The following is a 23,653-nucleotide window of genomic DNA, read 5'->3' on the forward strand; positions in this document are numbered from 1 at the left end:
CTCCCACTTTTCCTTCTCCCCCACTCCTTTCCCTCCCCCTATCCCCAAGTTATAAAGTCAGCGCGTTACCTTGCCCAAGGAAGTCTGGAGTGGAACAGTTTTCTTACTCTAGACTTGGTTTTTGTTCTCAACTATTCCTACCCTGCCCCATCCCAGTCTGGAATGCTTTTCTGTCTTCAGTTCCTAATCATCCTTCACTGCTCAGGTTAGGTTTTCACCAGCTCCAGAAAACTTCCCAGTCAGGTGCATAGATAATGCTGTGATTTTTTTAATATATATATATATTTTTTATAGTACAGATACTGTACAGAGGAGTTACAGTTAAGTGACTAAGTTAATGAATAATATCCTATAGTATTGTTACCCTCTCCTTTGTTTTTCCCCTACCATCTCTTCCCTTCCCACCTCTCCAACTCTTCCCTCCCCCACCCCACTCCAAGTTGTAAAGTTTGTTTTCATCAGAGTGTCCTGTACATCTCGCTATTACATGGGTCAACCTGTCCATCCTTATTTCAGCATTTTGTTATTTCCCTTTCCCTCTTCAAATTAGAAATATATATATATATATATATATATATGCACACAATGCAGGGCACTGGAATCAAATACAGTAAAAATGGGTTATACCAAGGGGGAAGAACATGCAAAAGAAACAAAAAAGTCACATAGTACATTATAAGTACATTAAAAACTACAGCAAGAAAGATAAAACCTCTCATGTCCCTATCTTGGTGTTCATTTCACATAGCATCATCTTATATGGTCATATGTACATAGCTTTTGACCTTTTCTGCTTGTCCTAGACATATACTAGTTATTACAAATAAGGGAAAGCAATTCTGTGATCTTACTTCAACATTAATGCATAAATGCTTGCTGTTCATTCTGAGGTTTAAGCAACCAGTGAATCATGCCTCCTATTGCTGTGTAGTCCTTAGTTCCTTACAGGTTTTTTGAATTACGTGATTTATGTGAAGAAATAACTATAAACATGGTTATCACACTAATTTATTTTTCCGGAGATACTGATGTAGTACTCTTCAGTTGATATGTAATACTACTTCAGGTTGATACTTAAAAATATATAGTTGAATTGAAATTTTGTGTTTCCTCAGCAGTTGTCCCTGAAATAATTTCATAATTACTTAGCATTCATCACATGCCAGTTATAATGTTGGAACTGTGCTTTCAAGACTGTCTAGGGTTAGGGACTAGAACTTGTTTTGTTTTGTTTTTTAATTTCCAATTCACTATGGACAAATACTTAAAGGTGTCCCGGAAATGTCAAGTCTTACTAAAGTTATTAAATGCCTCTTCTTTATTTCTGTTTTTTTCTGAATTCAGATAAGCTACAAACAATGCTTATCCTTTAGATGCACCACTTATAAAGGGCACAAAATTTAGCACAAAATTCAGTGGCTCAAGCCATTGAATAAAGGATAGAGGTTTAAAGCCCTCTGGGCAGAAAAGTCCTTCTGACTCCACCGCAAATTAATCAGCACAAAGTCAGACTGGAGGCATGGCTCAAGCAGTAAAGCACAAGCCAAGAAGAATGTGAGGCCCTGAATTTAGGCCCAAGCCTGTTAAATACAATTCTTTCACTACATTAAGTAACTTAATTTTTAAAAAAGTATTCTGTACCGGCAATGATGTATAATTAACCTACAAGTGAATTGATGATAGCTCTATTTCTTTTCCCCTAAGAAGCTCTTTTTAAATTATGGCTTATGTAGTGAGTTAAACAAAGCCCACCTACAGACTCTAACCCCTTTTATCTGCTGAAATATTTTGTTCCTTGTTGCAAGAAAAAAATACTTAACTTAAAAAATTATTTTAACTGAATAATCCAAATGTCCTTACTGCTTCATGTCTTTGTCAAACACTCGCTCTGTCCATCTCAGGAAAAACAATGACATTCACAAGTACAGCATTCTATTCCAGTAGCGGCATTCATCTAACAGAGCATCTGGGCTTTATAGCATGAATAATAATAATATTTTCTAATAGCAAAGAATAGAAATCCAAGACTGGAACATGGCTCAAGTAACAGAGTGGATACCTTAACAAGAGTGAAGCCCTGACTTTAATTCCTAGTACTACAAAGGGAGAGAAGAAAGAAAGAAAGAAAAAAAAAGGAAGGAAGGAAGGAAGATGAAGAGAGAAAAATGAGAGAAGGAAAGAGAAAGAAAGAGGGAGGCAAGGAAGCAGGCAGGCAGACTGGCAGGAAGGGAAGGGAAGGGAAAGGAAAGGAAGAGAAGGGAAGGGAAGGGAAAGGAAGAAAAGGAAAGGTAATAGAAGAAAAGGGAAGGGAAGGAAAAGGAAAAGGAAGAAAAGGAAGGGGAAATGAAGGGGAAAAGAAAGGAAGAAAAGAAGAGACAAAATGTTGCTTCCAAGGAACTAGGGCTCAATCTGTACCTAGGATTCAACCCTAGAGCCCAACCATGCCAATTGTTTGGGAATTTGGCAAGAACTTATTTCTTTCCCGCCCCCTGATTTGATTTATTAATCTTTCTCCTCAAAATACGATCAGTGGAAACTCATTGATGGAGATGTATTACATTTATAATACTGATGTATTGAATGATAGCTCCATTGTACAATCATAATAAAATTTTTTTAAATGAAACATACAAAGTTGCCAATGTTTTCTGAAGCATAAGACTGGACTAGATTCACAGATCCAATTGAAATAGCTTCTGACAACTCCAGCAACCACTTAGAGAAACACAATTCTAAGATCCCAGATTCAGCTATCTAAATTGGTCTCTCTATTGGCCATGACACAATTTATCTTCTAGTTCTATAGTCTAGTTCTATCTTCTCAAGTCAGCCTTTCCAGTACTGAAAGTAGAAATTAGCATCACCTAGAAGCTGTTATTGTCCAGGAGTCCAGGACCTGAAGTGGGAGAGTCTGTGTTGTTTCTGCTCCACCCAGCTTTGGTCTGTATTCCCAAAGGCTCCAGGGAGTAGAAGACCAACATGCTGCCAAATAATGGTAGCAAAAGAAGTGTCTACAAGAAGTTTTCCTTTTAACTAAATAGGAAGGGAGGTCTCAGACTGGCTAGCAGATCATATGCAGATTGTTAAAAGGGATTTCTGCTCCTGTAGTTCCATGTCCCCTGAAGGCAAAGTTGCTAAGGTAGATTCCTGTGGGGTTTCTCAGTGTGTGGGCCTAGAACTACTACCATCCTGGATTACCTGATTAAAATGAGCAGACACCAGCTGCACCTCTACTTCAGCCCTACACCAATTCTCTGAGGACAGGGCCTAGTAATGTGATTTTTTTTTAAATAAGGTAATACTGAGGTTTGAACTCAGGATCCCCAGCTTGCTAGGCAAGCACTCTACCACTTATGCCCATAGCATTTCCATTTCAAGTCATTCCACAATAGTCTCGAATTTTCATCCAGAGCCAGCGTTAGAGTGAAAACCCCTACTTCTAGTTCCCAAGTAGCCAAGTAGCAAGAATTACAGGTAGATGGCCACCACATATAGCCTTGTTTTTTTTTAATATATTTTTATTGTAAAGATACAATACAAAGAGGTTACAGTTACATGAGTAAGGTAGTGATGACATTTCCTATTGAGCATTGTTGCCCCCTCCTTAGTTTTTCCCCACCATCCCTTCCCTCCTCCCCTCCTCAGCCCCCCCTCCACAATTTGTAAAGTTCATTTTCAACATAGTGTCTTGTGCATCTCATTATTACAATGGGTCAACCTGTATCCTTGTTTCAGCATTTTGTTATTTCACTTCCTCTCCCCAAATTAGAAAAAATGTATATACAAGATGCAGGGCACTGGAATCAAACACAGTGAAAACAGGGCTTATACCATGGGGAAAGAACCTTGTTCTTTATATAGGGTCCCAGTAACTTTGACGACTGGGCTGGCATCAGACTTCAATCTTCCTGTCTCTGCTTTCCAAGTAGCTGGGATTATAAGCATGATCCACCATGTCCAAACCAGGAATGTAAATTTTTAAACCAGACAGCCAACCATATAACTACTAAGTTTCTAAAGAGTTTAAAGCTAAATGTTTCCAAAACACAGACCATCTCTGGGCTGACTCCAACATAATCACCTGTTCCTGATGGCTCTACCACAGTTACTCTAGGAGAAAGTCAGGGAGTTGTGATTTCTACCAGCTCCAGCCTCCTTCCTCAGTTGGTAGTAGCGACCACTTGCTTTAGAAACTACTAGTTTGGAAGTAGTCATCATTTTTGTAAGTGCCATTTTAAAGAACAAATTAACCAGGCAACATAGGAAATGACTGTGGGAAAACAGAGATTTTTTTTTTAAATGCTACTGAGATAGAAAAAAAAGGCCACATTGAAATAATATGAGTAGGAAAAAAGATTGAACTGGTCTAGAAGTACCTCTGGGCCTGGGGAAAATCAAGCAGAAAATAAAATCTGTTCTTGAGTCCCTGAATTCACTTTCATTTAACTCTTGGAAGACCAACCAATAGGACAAATGGAAGCCTGGTGGATTATAGTATTTATGATAAAGTATTAATTACAACTTGAGCATACTTTCCAGGGACACAGACATATTCACGCACAGACACACACACACACACACACACACACACACACACACACACACACACACACCCTGCGTACTTGTGCCAGTACTGGAGCTTGAATTCAGTGCCTTAAGCTCTCACTTGGCTTTTTTGCTCATGGCTGACATTCTATCACCTGAGCCAGGCCTCTACTTCTGGCTTTCTTTTCTGGTTACTTGGAGATAAGAGTCTCAAGTATCTGATCTCTCTCTCCCTGGACTATCTTAGAACCTCAGTCCTCAGATCTCAGACTCTTGAGAAGTTTGGATTACAAGTATGAATCACTGGTGCCCAGCTAGGGACAATGACTCTTAAATTTCCATTTCAATGTGGGTTACTACCAAAGGCCTTAATCCAAAAGAAATTATCTCTATATGGAATTTCAGTGGGTGTGGGTGGAAGAAAACAAAAATGTGATAGGGATGGGGGAGAGAAGTTTTTCTTGTCTGTAGGACATCTCAGAAGGGAAAGTACCTCCTCAATGCATGTCTAAGCATTGGCCTGCAAACATTTACTGAACACCTTTTGTCTCCATGTCAGAATGGTGTTCCACAGACCTGTTGGCTAAGGAGTCATTCCCAGAGAACCAAGGGATATGGTTTATGTTATTGAGGGAAGGGGAAAATGTTATGTTCAACAATGACTTCTTCTAATTGACCCTAGTCTGTGCTGTCTTACACCTATGAGGTTTTTGGTATGTTTCCAACATGCTTCTTAGATTCCTATATTAGCCAGATGGCATACCAATTATCACTCAGAGGCTTTTTAAAATAAACCACTGTCACTTCTCTGAAAGTAACAACATGATCTTATGCAATCAGAATTCCCTGGGGAGTTTCCAAAGACAAGGCACCACATTCTCTCCCAACATTATACCAGAAACCTTTACATATCAATGTATGCATCCATACATATGTGTGTATGTGTGTAATCCAGATGAAATCTAGACCTAAACAGATCCGTTTTGTAGCTGCTAAGCTCATGGCTGACTCTGGGGATTCAGCCATATAGGGCTCCCAAGAATCCCTTCCAGAAAACACTTGGTGCTCAGAAACACAGAAGGAAAGAGATCATGTGTAACCTGGGCACCTGAACCAGGAAGTCCAGGGCTCCTGTGTAGCCAATAGATGTTGACACATATTTCTCTTCTTCTCGGGCTTTCAGTAAAGCAAAGTTGCAGCTTTGGGTTACTAAGCAATCTCATTGGCAGGATGTGGGTCCCAACTAGTATTTTATATTGCATTTTCTAAAGTCGAACCTGGTTGGGGTTTTTTTTGTTTGCTTTGTTTGGTTTGGCTTGGTTTTTTTTTAAGTAACTTCAATTAGCTTAAAACTAAGTACTAAGACAGCAATCCAAACACAGAAACAAGAGAAACAGAGTCTAGGAAGAACTATACACATTTGCTCCTCTGACACTTAGGGAATTATGGAGTGGCAAGGCCTGAAACTCAAGTGATATTAATTTTTATATTTATTTGCATGTTTTAGGGAACTTTAGCAAACTGCTCCTAAGTTAGTTGGGGTTTCTGTAACATGCTTCTAAGTGTAATTGAGGAATAAACAACTTTACACACACCTTTTTTTCCTGAAAAGCTTTCCAGAGTGACTTCTGTCAAAAGATCCCAGAAGTAAACACTGTACATTCATTTGCCTAGAGAAATACTACTATTTGAAATGTATAGAATATACCTATACATACAAATCACATATAGTATTAGTAAAATGTGCTATCCAATGTACAGTACACCATTAGGAAAATGTAGCCAGAAAAGTATAGCAATCTAAACAATGAAGTATAAATGTCTAGATTAAACTATAAATCGCTAATAAAAATTACTACACCTCTGGCCTGAAGTTAAACCATCACACTTCTTTATACAATGTTGTAATGGTATCACCCTTATCCACAGCTTTAACCACAAAACCAGATGACTCATTCCTGCTAGAAACAGTTCTTTGAGGTCAGAAGACAAAAATGACAAAGGCCAAGCAAGAAAAGTTTACTCCTCTGTGACTTAAAATCTGTAAACCCAGAGAGCAAGCAAGGGTAAGTTAATCTTGTTTATCACACGCTGGAATTAAACTCAAGTCATTTCCCATCGATCTGGTATTTGCAGTAAGTGTATAGGGCGTGCAATGCATGAAAACTGACACTAATGTTGGCCAAAGACAACCGAGCTCCCTTCCAGACATGTCAAAAGACAAGGAAAAATAAAAAATAAAAAGAGCTTCAAGAACACACATCTCAGAGCAGTGAGCGGCTGCAAACCATCAGCTGGCATTAATATCTCTCCTGCTGTTGCTAAAATGCGGATTGCAACCTGTAAAGATTTCTGGGCCACCACAATAGCGTGCGTGGAATCCCCAGGGTACAAAAGGCAATGCGTGCCATCCACACAGGGGCTGGGGAAGGTGGCTACCTGCATGATAGTTACTTCCACGGGGGTAGAGGGGGGTGGGAGCAGGAGGCCGGAATAAAAGCATGCAAGTCTAATTGTAATGGCAAGAATCACTTACTCTGTTACAGCGGTGCTGCTGAAGGAATTATCCTGAAGGCTGAAACAGAAACAAGAAAACATCAGCCAAGTCCGGCCCGGGAGCCGTCTCCCTGATTGCTCTCCGGGAGTTAGAGCACACACACAAACATGGCATTGCAAGGCAAGTCCCAGGGCTGGCCTGGCACGCTCGCTCTACCTTGGGCTGCTGTCTGCACATGCTCGTAACAACACCCCCAGCAGGGGCCCAGCCGCACGGGCGAACCACAAAGCCCAGCAGCCCGCGAGACTGCGGGGACCCGGCGGGGCGGGGCGCGGCGGCGGCGGCGGCGGCTGCAGCGGCCCAAGCTCCGGGGGATGCAGCCGGAGGAGCACCTGGAGAGTTCCTGCAGGGACCCCCCACCCCACACACACACCCCTCACCAGCCGCCCCCACACACACACCCTGATCACGCGTTGAATCCGTCAGTTGGTGGTGCCAGGATGCAAGTCCTCCTGGTTCCTGCCTAGGTGCTGAAAATACCCCGGAGACCTGCTTTCTTGCAGACGTCTCCGAAGGATTTGACATCGCTATCTCCCCATCCCCCACCCCCACCGCCCAGGGTTGGAGGTTTTGCAGAGATGCAGCCCACGTGCAGATAAAGGCTGGGAGGGAAGGAGAAGGAGAGAGACCGGGCTTGTGGTTGTTTTTTTTTTTATTATTTTTATTGTGTGTTGGTGGTGTTTTAACGCCTAGTTCTAAACCCTCCCTCCACCCCCTCTCCAAAAAATAAAAATAAAAAAAGTGCCTTGGAAGATGCGCTGGCTGCAACCCTCCAGATCTGTCTGCACTTTTGTTATTTCAATCCCAGAGAAGGAAGTGCCCAGCCCTGGACCACAGAGCTGTGAATGAGCCCACACAGGGCGAGGGGAGAGAATGTATTCCGGGCACTAGCTGCTGGAGACTAGGACACCGTGCAAGGGATGGGCACTTGCTACTCCCAGAGCAGCCCTTCTAAGCTCTGCTCAACAGCACCTTCTACAAAGGACGGTGTGGTTGAACTCAGGAACACCTTCCCTTCCCGTAGGATAAAAGCAGCCTGTTGGTGGATGGGAAGGGGATCAGCCCCCATTTCCTTTATTTGTCCCGCTCTCTTTCCATTGTTCACCTCTCCTGCCCTTGAGATACAATGAACAGTCATCTGTAAAAGATGCTTATTTGAATTTTGCAAGATTTCCCATCCCCCATTTTCATGCTCCTTTACTGGAAGGAAGCTGCTGTGAATGTGGTTTATAGTCCTAATTATATAAACCAAATGTTGAGTTATAAATCCTGCCCCCTCCCAAGGCCTCGTGTTGTACCGTTTTTTTAATAATTACAAAATTTGCAAACTAAAAGGAGGAGCATCACCTGTGTGTGTACACTGGCTTTCACAGGTCAACCCTAGGACTTGTTCATTCTTTAGCAGAACTGTACTTGTGTTTGACTACTGATTAGATCTCTCTACCATGCTGACATTGCAAGCTAATTTGCCCAATTTATTCATTCTGCCCATAAGAAAAATAAAACACCTTAATGTTTATAGTTTTATTGCTCTACAGGATGTTTGCCAATTTTATATCAAACCAAACAATCATTTTACAGCTAAGCAAACTAACTCTCTTGGCAAAAGTCTCTAAATATTAAGATTCTCAAAATATTCTTGGAACTAACTTCACCTTTTTACAGTTTCCCTCATGAATAGATACATCTCTGATGTGTGTCTATATCTAAGTGGAAGTCTTGTTTTGTTTTGTTTTTTTACTTTTTAAAGTGATACTTTCAAAAATCAAGGGTTCATTAAAGTTTCCTGTCATTTTTCCTTTCCTCTCTCCAATACTTTTAAATCAGTTGAGTAAAACCCTCAAATGGCCTTGAATTGTATGGATTAAATACATTTAGAAATATTAATCCTTTGAGTGTTTAAATATTTGGTATATTGGTTCTTTTTTTAATTTTTATTTTTTTAATTGTGAAAATACTGTACAGAGGGGTTACAATTACATGGGCAAGATGAGTACATTTCTTATCAAACATTGTAGCTTCCTCCTTTGTTTCCCCTTCCCATCCCTTCGCATCCTTCCCCGTCCCCCCCCCCAATTCTCCATACCCCCCCCCACACCAAAGTTGTAAAGTTCCTTTTCTACAAAAAGGACTTGTACTTCTCATGTTGCAATGGGGGTATATTGGTTCTTAAACCACCTCCCATCTCATTCAAGCTAGTTTAGAGAGTGACAGACACAGCCTCTTACAGTATTGTCACAAATTCAGGTATTTTCTTATTTCCTGAAACTAATAAAGCAAAAGACTATATTCACATTCTTCCTTCCACCATTTGAGAGTTGTCGATTTGTGCTCTATGGGGCTGATTCCAAATGATTCATTGTGGAGAAAAACCATACTTTTTCCCAATGACCCTTTTGAAATGGAAAAGAGTAATACATTAAACTTTGAAATGGGGCTTCTGAGATATGAATACTGTAGAGTCATTGAAAATAAAATGAAATAACAAATGTACTCAATCAATGCCTATGTTCAATGATTTCCATGGAAAATAAAGAATTCTTTGGAATTCCAGTAATCCCACTTCTGGGCATTTACCCAAATGATCACAAACAAGACCATACTAAAGCTACCAGCACAACTATGTTTATTGCAGCATTATTTACCATAGCTGATATGGAACCAATTCAGCTGACCCTCAGTAGATGAATGGATCAAGAAAATGTGGTATATATACACAATGGAATTCTATGCCTCCATCAAAAAGAATGACATTGCCCCATTTGTTAGGCAATAGAAAGACTTGGAAAAAATTATATTAAGAGAAGTAAGCCAGGCCCAAAGAAACAAAGGTCCCATGGTTTCCCTTATTTGCAATAACTAGTATATGTCTGAGACAAGCAGAATCGGTCAGATAAGTTGATGTTAGGCGAAATGAACCCCAAGATAAAGACTCAAATGGTTTTCCTTGCTATTGTTTCTAATATATTTATAAGATATTTCTTTGTTGCTTTGTATGTCCCTCCCCCACGGTATAACCCCTGTTTTCACTGTATTTGATGTTGGTATAATTTGGGGAGGGGAAGGGAAAAAAACAAATAATTTAAATAGGGATACAGGTGGACCCATTGCAACAATGAGATGTACAAGATGTTATGTCGAAAAATGAACTTTACAACTTTGGCGTGAGGGGGGGGGTTGATGGGGGGGGAACTGGGAAGGGATGGGAAGGGGAAACAAAGGAGGAGGCAACAAGGCTTGAAGAAATGTACTCATTACCTTGCCTGTGTAATTGTAACCTCTCTGTATGGTAGTTTCACAATAAAAAAAATGGTTTGGTACTGTACAACTATGATTATCATATGACATGTAGACATTTCAAAGACTCTCAACCTATCTAAGAAGCAGCTCAGAAAAAGTTCGAACACAGAAGCAGGGAAATTAATACTGGAGTTTGTGAAGAAGTTCTAAATCAGTATTTCCCAAAGTAACAGTGGAAGCTGAATGCCCTATATGGGCTAGGAATTTTTGTTTTTTAAGGCACATGGCCTAAAATAAGATTTTGAAAGGAGGCATATTATAAATTCACAATGTACCCTAGTCAGCAAAGCAAGGCATTTCATCTATTTTTAACCAGTGTTTCTCAAATTCATTGAAGACAAAAATAATGATATTTTGGCTGAAAATATCAGTTAAACATCATGCATCGTGAGGAATTTTGAAAAAAAAAGTTCTTGAATCTATCAGAAAAAAGTAAAATAGTTGTTTATGGAACAAATGATGTCACACACTTAACAGTGTCTCATTGTAACAAGCAAGACAGACACAGTCCCTCTAATAATAAAGTTTTTGGAATATAATATAGGTATACACACAAAACATGTATATCCTACTTTGCATGCACAACTGTACTTTATATAAGAGCAAGGAGAAAGTAAGGATGTCGACCATTACATGTTAAAACTGTCAGTGTTTTACTTTTTCTATTAATACTCTTAAAACCAACATCTGAATTTCATAGTTAATACCCTTAGTTTCTTTATTGTACTTTGAGAAAAACATAATGCTAATGCATTGACTTAGCTATGCACAAGATGTAAAACAATAGTACAGTGCTCAAAAAGCAGGTTTCCAAAGCTGCTAGGGTTCCTGTAATGTCTTAGATAAACAATTACACCTCAGCTTCATCATCTGTATGATAGAGAAATCATAATCTATTTCTTGGGTTCTTAAAGAGGTTAAATGACATTTCTAGAACAAAAAAAAGAGTTAAAAATATGAGTCTCACCATGAATATTCTCATTGTTATATTATTAAAAGTTTGGAAGATATGCATAATTTCTGTGCTTGGGTAGCAGGATTACAGATGATACTTACTTTCTACTTCCTATAATGACATTGGGCTTACCAGACTTTTTAAAGAATCATAAAAGTTTCTAATTTTTCTAAATATGAATTGGCTGAAGTGGATAAAATAAGCTTTTTCCAGAATGCTTTTATGCTTACTTTATGATTCTTCAATTCAAAATACTCGCACACCCCTGGAGGAACAGACAATTCTGAGAAATCACTTTCTGCTAGATGCTGGGGCAAGGGGCCAGAGTCTTCACAATGCCTGGAAGTCAGCAGAAGCTTCTGCTCTGTTGGCCTGGACACAATGACCTGTTGCTTCCTGCCAGTGCCCTTGGGAATGACCAGACCTCTCTGTGAAAAAGAAGACTCTTGCCTAAAAAGATAATTTTCCATTAAAAAAAAACCCTCTCAAATCTCTATGATTACCTGTCCTCTATTCTTTCCTTTGCCAGCCCTAATACTTGATGCCATCACAAAAAAGGGGCTATTATCTGAGTAGTCAATATTTGAGCTGCTGAAGAGTCAAGGAGGTCTAAAGAAGGAAAGGTTTGATATAAAAATACACATGATTGTTACATTGTTTCTGGTATTGATGTATACTTAAACACATCTCTCTTTTTAATGCTATAGTGTATAAGCAGTCTACTTCTGTCTGACAATATCTCTCTGATTCACCTAACCATAAAATGCAGATACAATGTAGAACAATGACTAACTGAAATTTGAATTTTTATAAAAGGATGCCATGAAGTCAATGGAAGTGGTACTGGAGATGAACTTAAATCACATTCAAAATCAGTGGCAAGTGGAAATGAAGCTGTGGTGCAAGTGGTAGAGTGACAGCCTTGACAGGCAAAAGTACAAAGCCCTGAGTTCAAGCCCCAGTACCAGCAGACAAGGACAGTAGCAAGTGAGGCTTTCAGAATAGCAACCCAACATCAAAATTGGCCAGAGTCATGCCAGGCCAGTTCAGAACAGAATGGATTCAATTTCAAGGACTTAGGAGTGAACCTTGGGAAAATTAATGAAACACTTAGATAATTTTTTAAAATGCTACCTTTTTTATAAGGTGAAGCTTATCTTTTGTTGACTATTAAAAATTCTTTTTTCAGAAGAAATTGTTTAATGTTCTATGAGCTAGCAAGATTTTAAGCTTTATTGTTTCTAGAATTAGCTCACTATTTCAATTCTATTCAGAATACAGAATATGGGGGGTATTTTAATAATATCATTACTGTTTATCATGGCCTATCAAACTCTACGGTGCTCTGCCCTGCTGTTATAACCAGGGAACCTGCTCGAGAACCTGTGCCAGTAATACCAACTGAATTAGTCACTAGTGTACCTTCTTGAAGAGAATTTCCCTAACTTATTATCTCCTACCACTCTTGGGCTGGGAAGGTGGCTCAGTGGCAGAGCGCTTGCCTTGCATGCATGAGGCCCTGGGTTCGATTTCTCAGCACCACATAAGCAAAAAGAAAAAAGCCTGAAGTGGCGCTGTGGCTCAAGTGGTAGAGTGCTAGCCTTCAACTGAAAGAGCTGAGGGACAGCGCCCAGGCCCAGAGGTCAGGCCCCACGACCAGACCCCCCCCCAAAAAATTTTTTTTTATTATCTCCTACCACTCTTTTTGTATTTTCTTCACAGGGCCTGTAACTATCTAATATTTCACATTATGAATGTGTCTTATAACTGCCACTCCTTCTTCAATAGAAATAAGACTCTTCATTCTTATTTACCATTATATTTCCAGGGCCAAAAAGTGATAGCTATCATGGTAACTACCCAATAAATATTTGTGGAATGAAATCCATGAGAGAATATTTAGTTCCACTTTTCTTCAAGTTAAAGCTTGGTTTACTCATTATTATTATTATTTTTCCTATTTATGATGAAGTGCTGGATCCTATTATGAGATTCATTTACATTTTATTTTAAATTCATTTCTCAGAAACAAGTTTTCTTTATATAACAAGGATCTCTGATATCCCAGAAGTTCCTTCCTTTTGTTTCAGAGACAACAAACAGATTTCATGTTGATGAACCAACCCAGTTGACTGTACTGGTTGCTCAAGATATTTTTGCCATATGCCAGGAAAATATTGGGATTTTGCCAGCCAGGAAAATATTGGGATTTTTCCTTAGCAACATGTGCTTTGGAAGTGTATGTGGACGTTAATAGTGCAGGTGTACAGGTAGAGTCTACTAGAATGATATTTTTTCTTGGGAAAACACATTTTATCTTTAACACCTTGACTTAATTGTAGATAGTCAAGTACATTCCTGTTACTGATGTGATTCTTACAAACCTCAGCAGTTCTCTGATCTAATCCTGTTTTGTTTTGTTTTAACACCTTAGCTTTTGGAAGTTACATGACACTGCCAATTTAGATTTTGAGAGTCAACTGATATTCCAGAACCACATCTGTGCCATCCAGAAGAAAGCAATTGGTTTGCAGAACTTAGGTATCAGTTTGCATTTATTCATACAATTTTATGCGATATGTATGTATTTTTTATTTTTCCTTCAATCTAGACTTTGATATCTTCAAGAATATGCATTTCAGCAAAAATTGCATTGTTTCTCTCTTCCGGTTTCATATAATCAATGGTGTGTGGATACAGACTTCTGAAAAAATGGTAGCATATAACGAACTCTTCAATTCATGTTTTCTAGCTTATAAAGATTAGAGATAATGATTAGCTTTTATTTAATGTATCAAAATCCAGACCATTTGAAACTGTTTTACTCTAGAGGTGATAAATGGGAAGCAAAGTGAGTAAAAGAGGCTTAGACTCAATAATTGAGGTCCTGCTAGGGTAAGAGATGGAAAGATGAGGAGTTACCAGTGACATCATAAAGACACACATCCCTGCAAGGTAGGCCTGGCATTTCTGTCCTATCTGGTACCATCTTTCTCTCAGCAAAGTGGAACAGCTCAAAGTCTGCTCAAACAGATAGCAACTGAACGCCTCACCCAGTTGATTTAGTGCAGCTTCACATTTCCTTGGGTACCTGTAAGTTAGGATTTATGCAAATGTGTGGGCCCCACTCAGCAAACCCCTATGGCTTATGAATAAGAAAGGATATTTTCTCTCAAGCTTTCAAATGGAAATTTTACTTCTTCTCACATGGTTGCACTTAACTGCTCTTCTATTTTTACGTTTTGGTATGGTGTGCTCTTTACACATTCTATCTGAGTATTGTCCTAGCAAACCTGTGCACATTTCCACTGGTAATCTCCTTATATAAATGCCTTTTGTCTACTTACAACAGGATAATCTGTATCTCTTTAAAATTTGCAGGGCATGGATATTATTTCAATTCCCTATTGGTTTAATGGCTTTAGAAAACAAATCATTTTATTTTTGAGGGTGAGGCTGTTCATCTCTGACCTGTATGGGTGTCAGCTGGGGAAAACAGTACTGGAGACCCACCTTCCAAAGCAGCTTCTTCTCTCTCATATACAAAAGCTCAGTGTTTTTCAGTGGCCCTCTCCGTGTGTCATTTCATTATTTAGGGCCTTTCTGTGCTGAACATGACAGAAAAGAATGGTTTTAGGGCAATCTATTTTATTATGTAACTGACTTCCAAAATGAGAAAGGTTTTCTGACCTGGCCAAGAACTGGTATACACACTGTCATGTGTGCCATATTCTATTGACCAAAGCCTATACCAGTAAGCCCAGAATCAAAGGCAGAAGGACTTTTCCTGTTGCTGGGAGAAGAGTAAAATGTCGATGACTGTCTCTAATATGCTGTCATAGACATTTACAATGATGCCTCTCAAAATAATATTTAGTTTCCTTATCCTTTGCGTTATGACAGCAAATAGTTATACTTCTAATTTCAGTGGACAATAAATCTATCTTTCCGAAGCACACATAGACACATATAAATGTCTGACCTGAGAAGTGAGGGGTGGATAGAGAGAATAATTATTAATAATTATTAAGATAATAATTATTAATAATTATTAAGTATTTTTTTGCCAGTTCTAGGGCTTGAACTCAGGGCCTGAGCACTGTGCCTGAGCTTCTTTTGCTCAAAGCTAGCACTGTATCACTTGAGCCATAGCACCACTTCCAGCTTTTTCTGTGTAGGTGGTGCTGAGGAATCAAATCCAGGGCTTCATGCATGCTAGGCAAGCACTCTACCACTAAGCCACATTCTTTAAGTAAGGTGCCAGTGGCTCACACCTGTAATCCTAGCTACTCAGGAGGCTGAGATCTGAGGATCATGGTTTGAAGCCAACCCACACAGGAAAGTCCATGAGACTCTTATCTTCAATAAACTACTCAGAAAAAAACTGCAACTGGCACTGTGGCTTAAGTAGTAGAGCACTAGCCTTGAGCACAAAGAAGCTTGGGGACAGTACCCAGACCCTAACTTCAAGCCCCAGGATTGCAAAAAATAAAATAAAATTTTTTAAAAAGTCTGGTATTTCAAGGAACAGAAAGTCTGCCTACTGCTGGGTGCCAGTGGCTCACACTAGTAATCCTCGCTCCTCAGGAGGCTGAGATCTGAAGATCACAGTTCAAAGCTAGCCCAGGCAGAGAAGTCCATTAACCTCTTATCTCCAATTAGCCACCAGTCCAATTAACCAGAAGTGGCACTTTGGCTCCAGGTGACAGAGTGAAGTCTGCCTATTTCTGTGATTTCAAGTAACAATTGTCCAGAGTTTCAACACTCTGGTATGCCATGTGTACTGCAACTTGTACTGCAACTTGTAAGTCATTTTTCAAATATTAGCAGTTGTAATCATTTGTTCCCTAAATAATAAATTAGAGCAGAGCCAAGTTTTTCTCCCCAATAGTATTGTGCTCTTTCACAAGTGTGCATTTCTAACTGCATTCTTCAGTAGAGGTTAAAGAGTAGACTTGAAGCATCTCTTCCACTGAGAACTGCTCATAATCCCTGGGATGCTGATAGAAATGTTCCACAGTACATCTATCAAATACAACTTGGTGAAGAAAAAGATTAAGAACTCTGAGCTTAGAGCATGTTGTTAATGAAGCCGGCATTAACTAGTTGGATAAGCTGGATAAAATCCAAACATGAAGTCATTTTCTCTTCATTCTGTTTGTAGCAATAAAGAAACATAATCTTGTCCTTTCTCTCGCTCTCTCTCCTTTCCTCAGCCTTTTGCCTGGAGGGCTCACAAACTGGTCTAACGAGACTGAGAAGAATATATCAGCTACCAATCATACTGGAGAAACAATTCAATGTTAGACTCTGGCAAAGTCGGGATGGATTATATTATTGACTAACACTGCATACAGCAATATGTTTATCGTTCCCAAAGCATCGTGCCTTGCTCTACACATATTTCTAATTACTAAGTGCATTTCAAATAAAATTTTCTTCTTCACCTTCTTGACATAATGACATGGCTTTGTCTCCATGGACTTGTGAGGCACTCATCACCTGAAGGTGATTTACATACTGCTGCATTCGCTCAGGCCCTGGAGCACTGGGGTGGCTGTTTTTCTGTATTTGCTATCATTTTTTTTCATGTAGGATTCAACTCAAATTAATATTGAATCTATTGTCACTATTTGATTCTGTGCCAACTAACTTCTTAATAATCTTCAAGAAATTCCTAAAATTTGAGTGTTGGTGCCTCACACTTGTAATCCTACCTACTTAGGAGGCTGAGAATTCAGAGGGTCACCAGCCCAGGTGGAAAAATTTTGAGGTCTCTCCTGAGATCTGGCGGTGCTTGGTACATGCCTGTCATTGTAGCTTTGTAGGAGGCTGAGATTGGAAGGCTCTCGGGCCAGCCCAGACAGAAAAGTCCATGCAATTCCATTGCAATGGTATAAGCTGGAAGTGATAGCACACCATCTGTCAGTGGGTTGCTAAAAACAGGCCATCACAGTTTATGTGAGCACCTGAGCAGGAGTCCAGAGCTTATCTCAAAAATCAACAGTACAGGACTAGAGGTGTATAAATAGCCAACCATGAACAAGCAAGAGTAAGAGGCCCTGAGTTCAAGCCCTGATAACAGCAAAGAAAAATGAATGGAAGGAAGGAAAGAAATAACCAGCAATAAAGATATAGCTCAAGGGTAGAGCAACTGCCTAGCAAGCATTAGATACTGAGTTCAAATTCTAGTACTACCAAGAGCAAAAAGAAAAGGAATCATTACAAACTCAGATGTGATATGACTTCTAACCAAATAGTAGACTGCAAGTCCTAGAACAACAGCATATAAATTGGTACCACAAGAATAATTAGAAACAATCGTTCCCCTGAACAATAAAGAGAATCTTTACTTATAAGGAAATAACAATTTTAAAACATATATATGGACCTATAATAATGCTAAAAGCTTAAAAGCCTAAAGAACAGCATAATATAAGAAAAAATACATAACACAGATGGTTCTGAGACCTGGAAAGGGCCTCAGCTCTATCATTTACACTCTTGACCCTGAGTTCTGAGGGGCTAAGCTCTTCTGGATTCTAGCACACTAAAGGATGAAACAGCTAGTAAATTATTTGACCAGAGTTAAGAATTATGTGACTTTGGGTGAAATTCAGAGAAAATTCAGTTCTTTGCTCATTTTTGAAAGGTAGAGGGAAGAGAGAGATCAAGAAGAAAGAAGGAAAAAGAAAAAGAAGAGAGGGAAGGGAGGGGAAGGAAAAATAAAGGAGAACACAAAAAGAAGACTTTATCTAGGTAATTCCATTGACATAATAAATTATGTAATGAGGCAAAGGCCCCATTGGCCTTAGTTAAGAATTTGAATTAATTGTATTACAACATTAATAAAACATCAATTGGCTACTTTTTTCGGAATGCTAACCTGTGTGGTTTACTTCTCAGCTTTGAGGAAGCTCAAAAACCTAATTTTTAGAAAATGTGTTTTGTTTTTGGAAAAAGAATGTGGAAATGAATAGGACTACTTCAGTACTGATTACTTCCATTTTCCACTGAACAATAATTTAAATTTCAGCAATTTAGTGAGTGACCTGTCCTGTGGGCTCGCCTGGTACTTAGGCTTCTACCATTCATGAGAGAAAACTAAGAGGCCAAGATGATGACTCCCATTATAGTCACTGAAAGTCTAGGAAAAGAAGTAGTGAAGAGAAAGATCTGGAAGCTACTGATATCAAGGAAAAGGCACAGAAAGAACCAATTAAAAATAAGGAGAAGTATGAAAGAAAGGATTGGCAAAGTATGTGTGGATACTGAGCAATGATGGTATTTGGACTTCTGATCAGGCCCTGGTATTCTTTAAATTGCCTTGATTCCTCTGCTATTTCATATCCTGAAAAATCCCTTTGTCTTATACATTTCTTATCCATCTTCTTCCTACCATCATGAGAAGCAGCATGGGGAAGAAGGATTCATGTCATACTCTCCAGACTACAGAATAAATGCTTCCTACCAACTGATGGATAGTTGAGCTCCTAAGAATGGTGCCATTGACTAGAGTCTACCTGTGGCATTCATGAGTGGCTAAGAAGACTTATCTGTCCTGTCTATGGTCAAGAATCCAGCAGGGAGTTTCATATATACCCTTCTTGAACTAAAAGAAACCATAGGAAGCTGATACTAGAGATGTTACATTTTCCAGGCTATTTCTCACATTGTTTTGAAGTCTCATCTTTTCCTTGACCAGTAAGGTTTCAACTGAATCATTTTTAGCTTTAAAAAACTTATCCAACACAGATAATAATAAAGAGACTAGTCTATTAAATTCTAGTATGTATATCATTCTGCTTTACAGTGATCACCACTGTAAGCCATTCTTCTAGCTCCCTAAATGCCATCAAAACATATTGATAAGACAAAGATGGCCTTACTCTTGCCTATCAAGGAAGGAAACTGTCTTGCTTGTGTTTTCGTATCTTGTTAAAGACATCAAGCTGGGGATATTTGTGAGGTTTGGGAGTCTGGTTTAAAACAGAAACTCTGGGGCTGGGAAGGTGGCTCAGTGGTAGAGTGCTTGCCTTGCATGCATGAGGCCCTAGGTTGGACTCCTCAGCACCACATAAACAGAAAAGAAAAAAAGCCAAAAGTGGCGCTGTGGCTCAAGTGGTAGAGCGCTAGCCTTGAGGTGAAGAGCTGAGTGACAGCGCCCAGGCTCAGAGTTCAAGCCCAGGACCGGACCCCACACACACACAAAAAAAACCAGAAATTCTGGCAATGGGACGGTAAACATGATCAGGTTAAATGATGGACATGAAGCTAATAACGTGTGCTCTTTAAACACAAGGCAAAGACTTGAGGCAAAGAATTAAAAGAGGCTTAGAGTGTTAGAAATTGCTTGGCACTATCTATTGTAGAATTAAATAGCTTGAAGTTCATTAAAATGAGTATTAGAAGCTCCCAACTAAACAATACCATTTTATTTGCAAGTTTTATTTTGCTGGGGAAGAGCATACTGGAAATATGAAATCACATGGATAAAGGCAATGGGATAGTGTAGTGGTAAAGATTAAAGTTGTTTAAATGCATGCATTAGCCTAGATAGTGTCAGCTAGCCCCTACTAAATTTTATTGTTATTCCTTGAAATATTGAAAATTATCACTTAGTATTTTAAAGTTGTCAGTGATATCCAGCTTATATACACATTGTAATTATGTAAAATCTTTAATAATCCAAGATCTCTATACTCTTGCTCTCCTCCACCCTCAGTTCTTTTCTTAACTTTATCAGGAAAACCAAGGAAATAACGCTCATGCTAGCAATTTACTGTTATACTCTTTCATAAAAAAAAGAAAAGAAAAGCCAAAGACTAGTCAGCACCTCAAAAATCTCTAAACAGAAACCACTGCCTTATTAGAGAAAGATCTAGTCTAAACCACCATGTCAGGGGTAGAGAGAACCAGCAAGGGACAATGCAATGTGGCCTTTGTGAAGAGAGAGTTGGATGGAGTTAGCTCCTTCTTAGTGAATTAGGCCGTGTTTCCAAACCAAAAATGAAAAAAAAGTTGTCTTAAAGAAAATGTAAACTTTTAACAACATGCCTTTGCTCCTTTGGGATTCTGGAGAGAGAGAGAGAGAGAGAGAGAGAGAGAGAGAGAGAGAGAGAGAGAGAGAGAGGTGTAATCAGAAATACAAATTGAGCATGGATGGTTTTTAATGCAGAGCAGGAAGACACTATGCAGAAGGGAAACACTGTCCCAGGGCTCTTGAGAAAAGCCTTCACTATGGGAATTACACCTGGGTGGGAACTTGAAGAAATAACTTAGAATCTAATTCCTTAACATCTCTAAGTTTCAAAACCTGCTATAGACGATCTTATACACTTTTAAAGACAAGAAGTGATAGAGTGTGAACTTGAAAGCTAGGATGTAAAAATGTTCTTGCAGTCTCTGCCCCAGAGGAGACCTAAGGCCAAAGAGCTGGAGGGAAAGGTAGCAGGTCCTGCTGGGATCTGATCTTCTAGGGTATACAAAGCTATGTTTGAGTTTAGTCTGTGCATGGATGGATACTTTTGAGCAGGACCCTGGGATGATAAGAGCCACTTTTCAGGAGTATGAATTTGACAGCTAGTGTGATGAAAGAAGAGGGATCTGTGCTTGGCCCTGAGCTTTAAAAGACTATTAGCAAACCTCTGGTGATGCTGGCTTTCTGGACTTGGCCTTGGCTGAGTACCACCCACAAACTCTGTGTCTAACACTGTCTCATAGATTGTCTTATGTGCTTATAAAGAAAGTTACTGTGTCCAGTTGGCTTAATGTTTCTCCATAGATAGTGTTCTTGAGGGCTAGAGGATTTGAATGACAGAATAGCTTGTGCCAGAGAAAGGACAAATTAGTTCACATGTCAGTTTTGCCTTTCCAACAGCTCAAATGTACTAGACTCTTGCATAATGAAATATTTCCCAGGAGTGCTGAGTTTGCCTCCTTTCTGGTTTTTGAGGATCTCACAAATCCGTGAAGTATTGGCAGCTAAGGAATGTTTTCCAATATGAAGTAATTCATATAATTATAAGATATGGATTAAATTGAACAATACAGAGCTGTCCCTTTTTTTAGATGAGCCTGTATACTTTAAACACACACACAAACACACACACACACACACACACACACACACACACACACACACACACACTCCCTCCATCCTTGCCTAAAGAGATATCATGGGTAAAGTATGATGACAATTCTTTACATTCTTACATGGCTCTAAAAGTGTTTTGAAAGATGTTAAAAATTGAGTATTTACATAATAAAATTACTTTGTGATATTTTCTATGATAATACTTTAGCATATTGAACCCTACTGCAGTATTTGAACACAATACCTAAATTAATGGCTTTGATATGATACACAAAATTCATGATTATTTTCACCTCAAAATATCGCTTGAGGAAATTTTTGACAGGAAGGAATACTTATTCACAGTTAGTGAGGATGCAAATTAGTTGAGTCACTATGGAAAGCAATCTGGAGGTTCCTTAAAAAACTTAAAAAAAAAATAGGCTACTATAAGATTCTGCTGAAACATTCATGAGCAAATACCCATTGGAAATTCAATCAGCATATAACAAATACCTGCACACCTGTGTTGTTGCAGCCCCATTCAAATGAACAAGGCTATTGTATCAGCCAACAACCAATGACTGGATAAAGAAATTATGGTTGATATGCAAAATGGAGAATTATTCAGCTATCAAAAGAAATAAAGTATAATTTTCAGGAAAATGGATAGAATTGGAATCATGTTGATAAAAATAAACCAAACTCATGGGGCTGGGAAGGTGGCTCAGTGGTAGAGTGTTTGCCTTGCATTCATGAGGTCCTGGGTTTGATTCCTCAGCGCCACACATGCAGAAAAAGCTGGAAGTGGCTTTGTGACTCAAGTGGTGGAGCACTAACCTTGAGCTGAAGAGCTGAGGGACAGCGCCCAGGCCCAGAGTTCTGGCCCTATGACCAACAAAAAAATTAAAAATAAATAAACAAACCAAACTCAGAAAGACAAAGATTATGGGTTTTTTTTTTCCTCATAGGAGGAATCTATACCTAAAAACAGTCAATTAACCAAACAAAAAAGCATAATGTAATAGGAGGACTTTGGGGAGACCATAGGTGTGGGGCAATGATAAATATATATGAAAAACATCATATGCATGTACAAAAATGTAATAATGAAACATTATTTTGTAAGTTAAAAAAATTAAATCCATGATTGCTTTCAAACTCAAATGTTGCTTTAAGAATTCTCTTTGACAAATCTAGTTATTATTTTAGGAGAATTAGGCTCCTCTGAAATTAAATTAAATTTTAGTTAAGTTTATTTTTTAATTTTAATTTTTAGTTAATCTAAAATATAATAACTCACAAAAGGAGTATATAAGAAAGAAAAAATATTTAAAGGTTATTAAACCACAGGAGTTCCTGCAAGAGTCTTTAACTCCAAAAACACAGAAGCCTGGCTGATATCATGAACAAGTAATAGGTGGAAGAAAGTAGGGAGTGGTGGGGATTGGAACATACTGGGTGAGTCCATGCAGTATGGTGTGAAGAGGACACCTGTTTCTCCAGTTCACTCTACTGTTGACCTTTGGAAATGGGGACAAAGGATTGCCACATCTTATACTTTTTTAAAAGAGAAAGTAGAATTCTGTATTTTTACCTAAAATCTTTGGGTTTGATACAATGTTTTACAACTCTGTAAAATGAGCAAAAATATGTCTGTTAACCAGATATAACAATAAAGTACCATTTAAAAGTCTCTACTGGGATTACAAGGACCAGAACTAACACTTGCACTGTACTTTTCTCCTTTGTCTTCCTCATGATCTGTCTCCTTCTCCTCCTTCTCTTCCTTCCTCTTCCTTTTTCTCCTTTTCCTTCTCCTAATCTTCCTCCTTCTCCTCTCTCTTCTCCTTTCCCCCTCTAATATATTTTTCTTTTGTTTGTTCTCCTTGTGCAATATGACTACCCTGTTGTCATTTCAATTAGAAACCAAGCAATGAAATAAAACTCTCTCTGTACCACTTATACTCAAAATAGAAAACAAGTTCTTACAGAAAGTTGATTGGGCACCAAAGGTTTCCTACAAAATGATGGTAAATTGACTGATTCAAGATTAAACTCTAAACATTTTTTGTAACCAAATGACAAAATTGTTTCCTGTTTCCTAAGGTTAGTATTTTATATAAAATGTTTCCAAATTTTTTAACCTCAGCTACACTCTCACATTGAAATAACAAAAGCCAATTTAGAATATTAAAAATTATTATTATTAATCACTATA

At 38.7% G+C, this 23,653-nt stretch overlaps 1 protein-coding gene across 5 annotated transcripts in view; it reads right to left on the minus strand.

Annotated features, from left to right (window-relative positions):
• Positions 1-7,346, minus strand: part of Fam13c (family with sequence similarity 13 member C) — a 102,774-nt gene extending 95,428 nt beyond the window's left edge. For 4 of the 5 annotated variants that reach the window (XM_042696428.1, XM_042696427.1, XM_042696426.1 and 1 more), the window contains exon 1: positions 7,082-7,251. In XM_042696428.1, coding sequence (XP_042552362.1) covers positions 7,082-7,143 — 62 coding nt within the window. In that variant the 5' untranslated portion in view covers positions 7,144-7,251. The other variant, XM_042696429.1, reaches the window with a different exon arrangement.
• Positions 7,347-23,653: the final 16,307 nt, after the last annotated feature.

This window comes from Dipodomys spectabilis, unplaced genomic scaffold (genome assembly GCF_019054845.1).
Source record: "Dipodomys spectabilis isolate Male_0828 unplaced genomic scaffold, ASM1905484v1 ptg000207l, whole genome shotgun sequence".
Taxonomy (NCBI): domain Eukaryota; kingdom Metazoa; phylum Chordata; class Mammalia; order Rodentia; family Heteromyidae; genus Dipodomys; species Dipodomys spectabilis.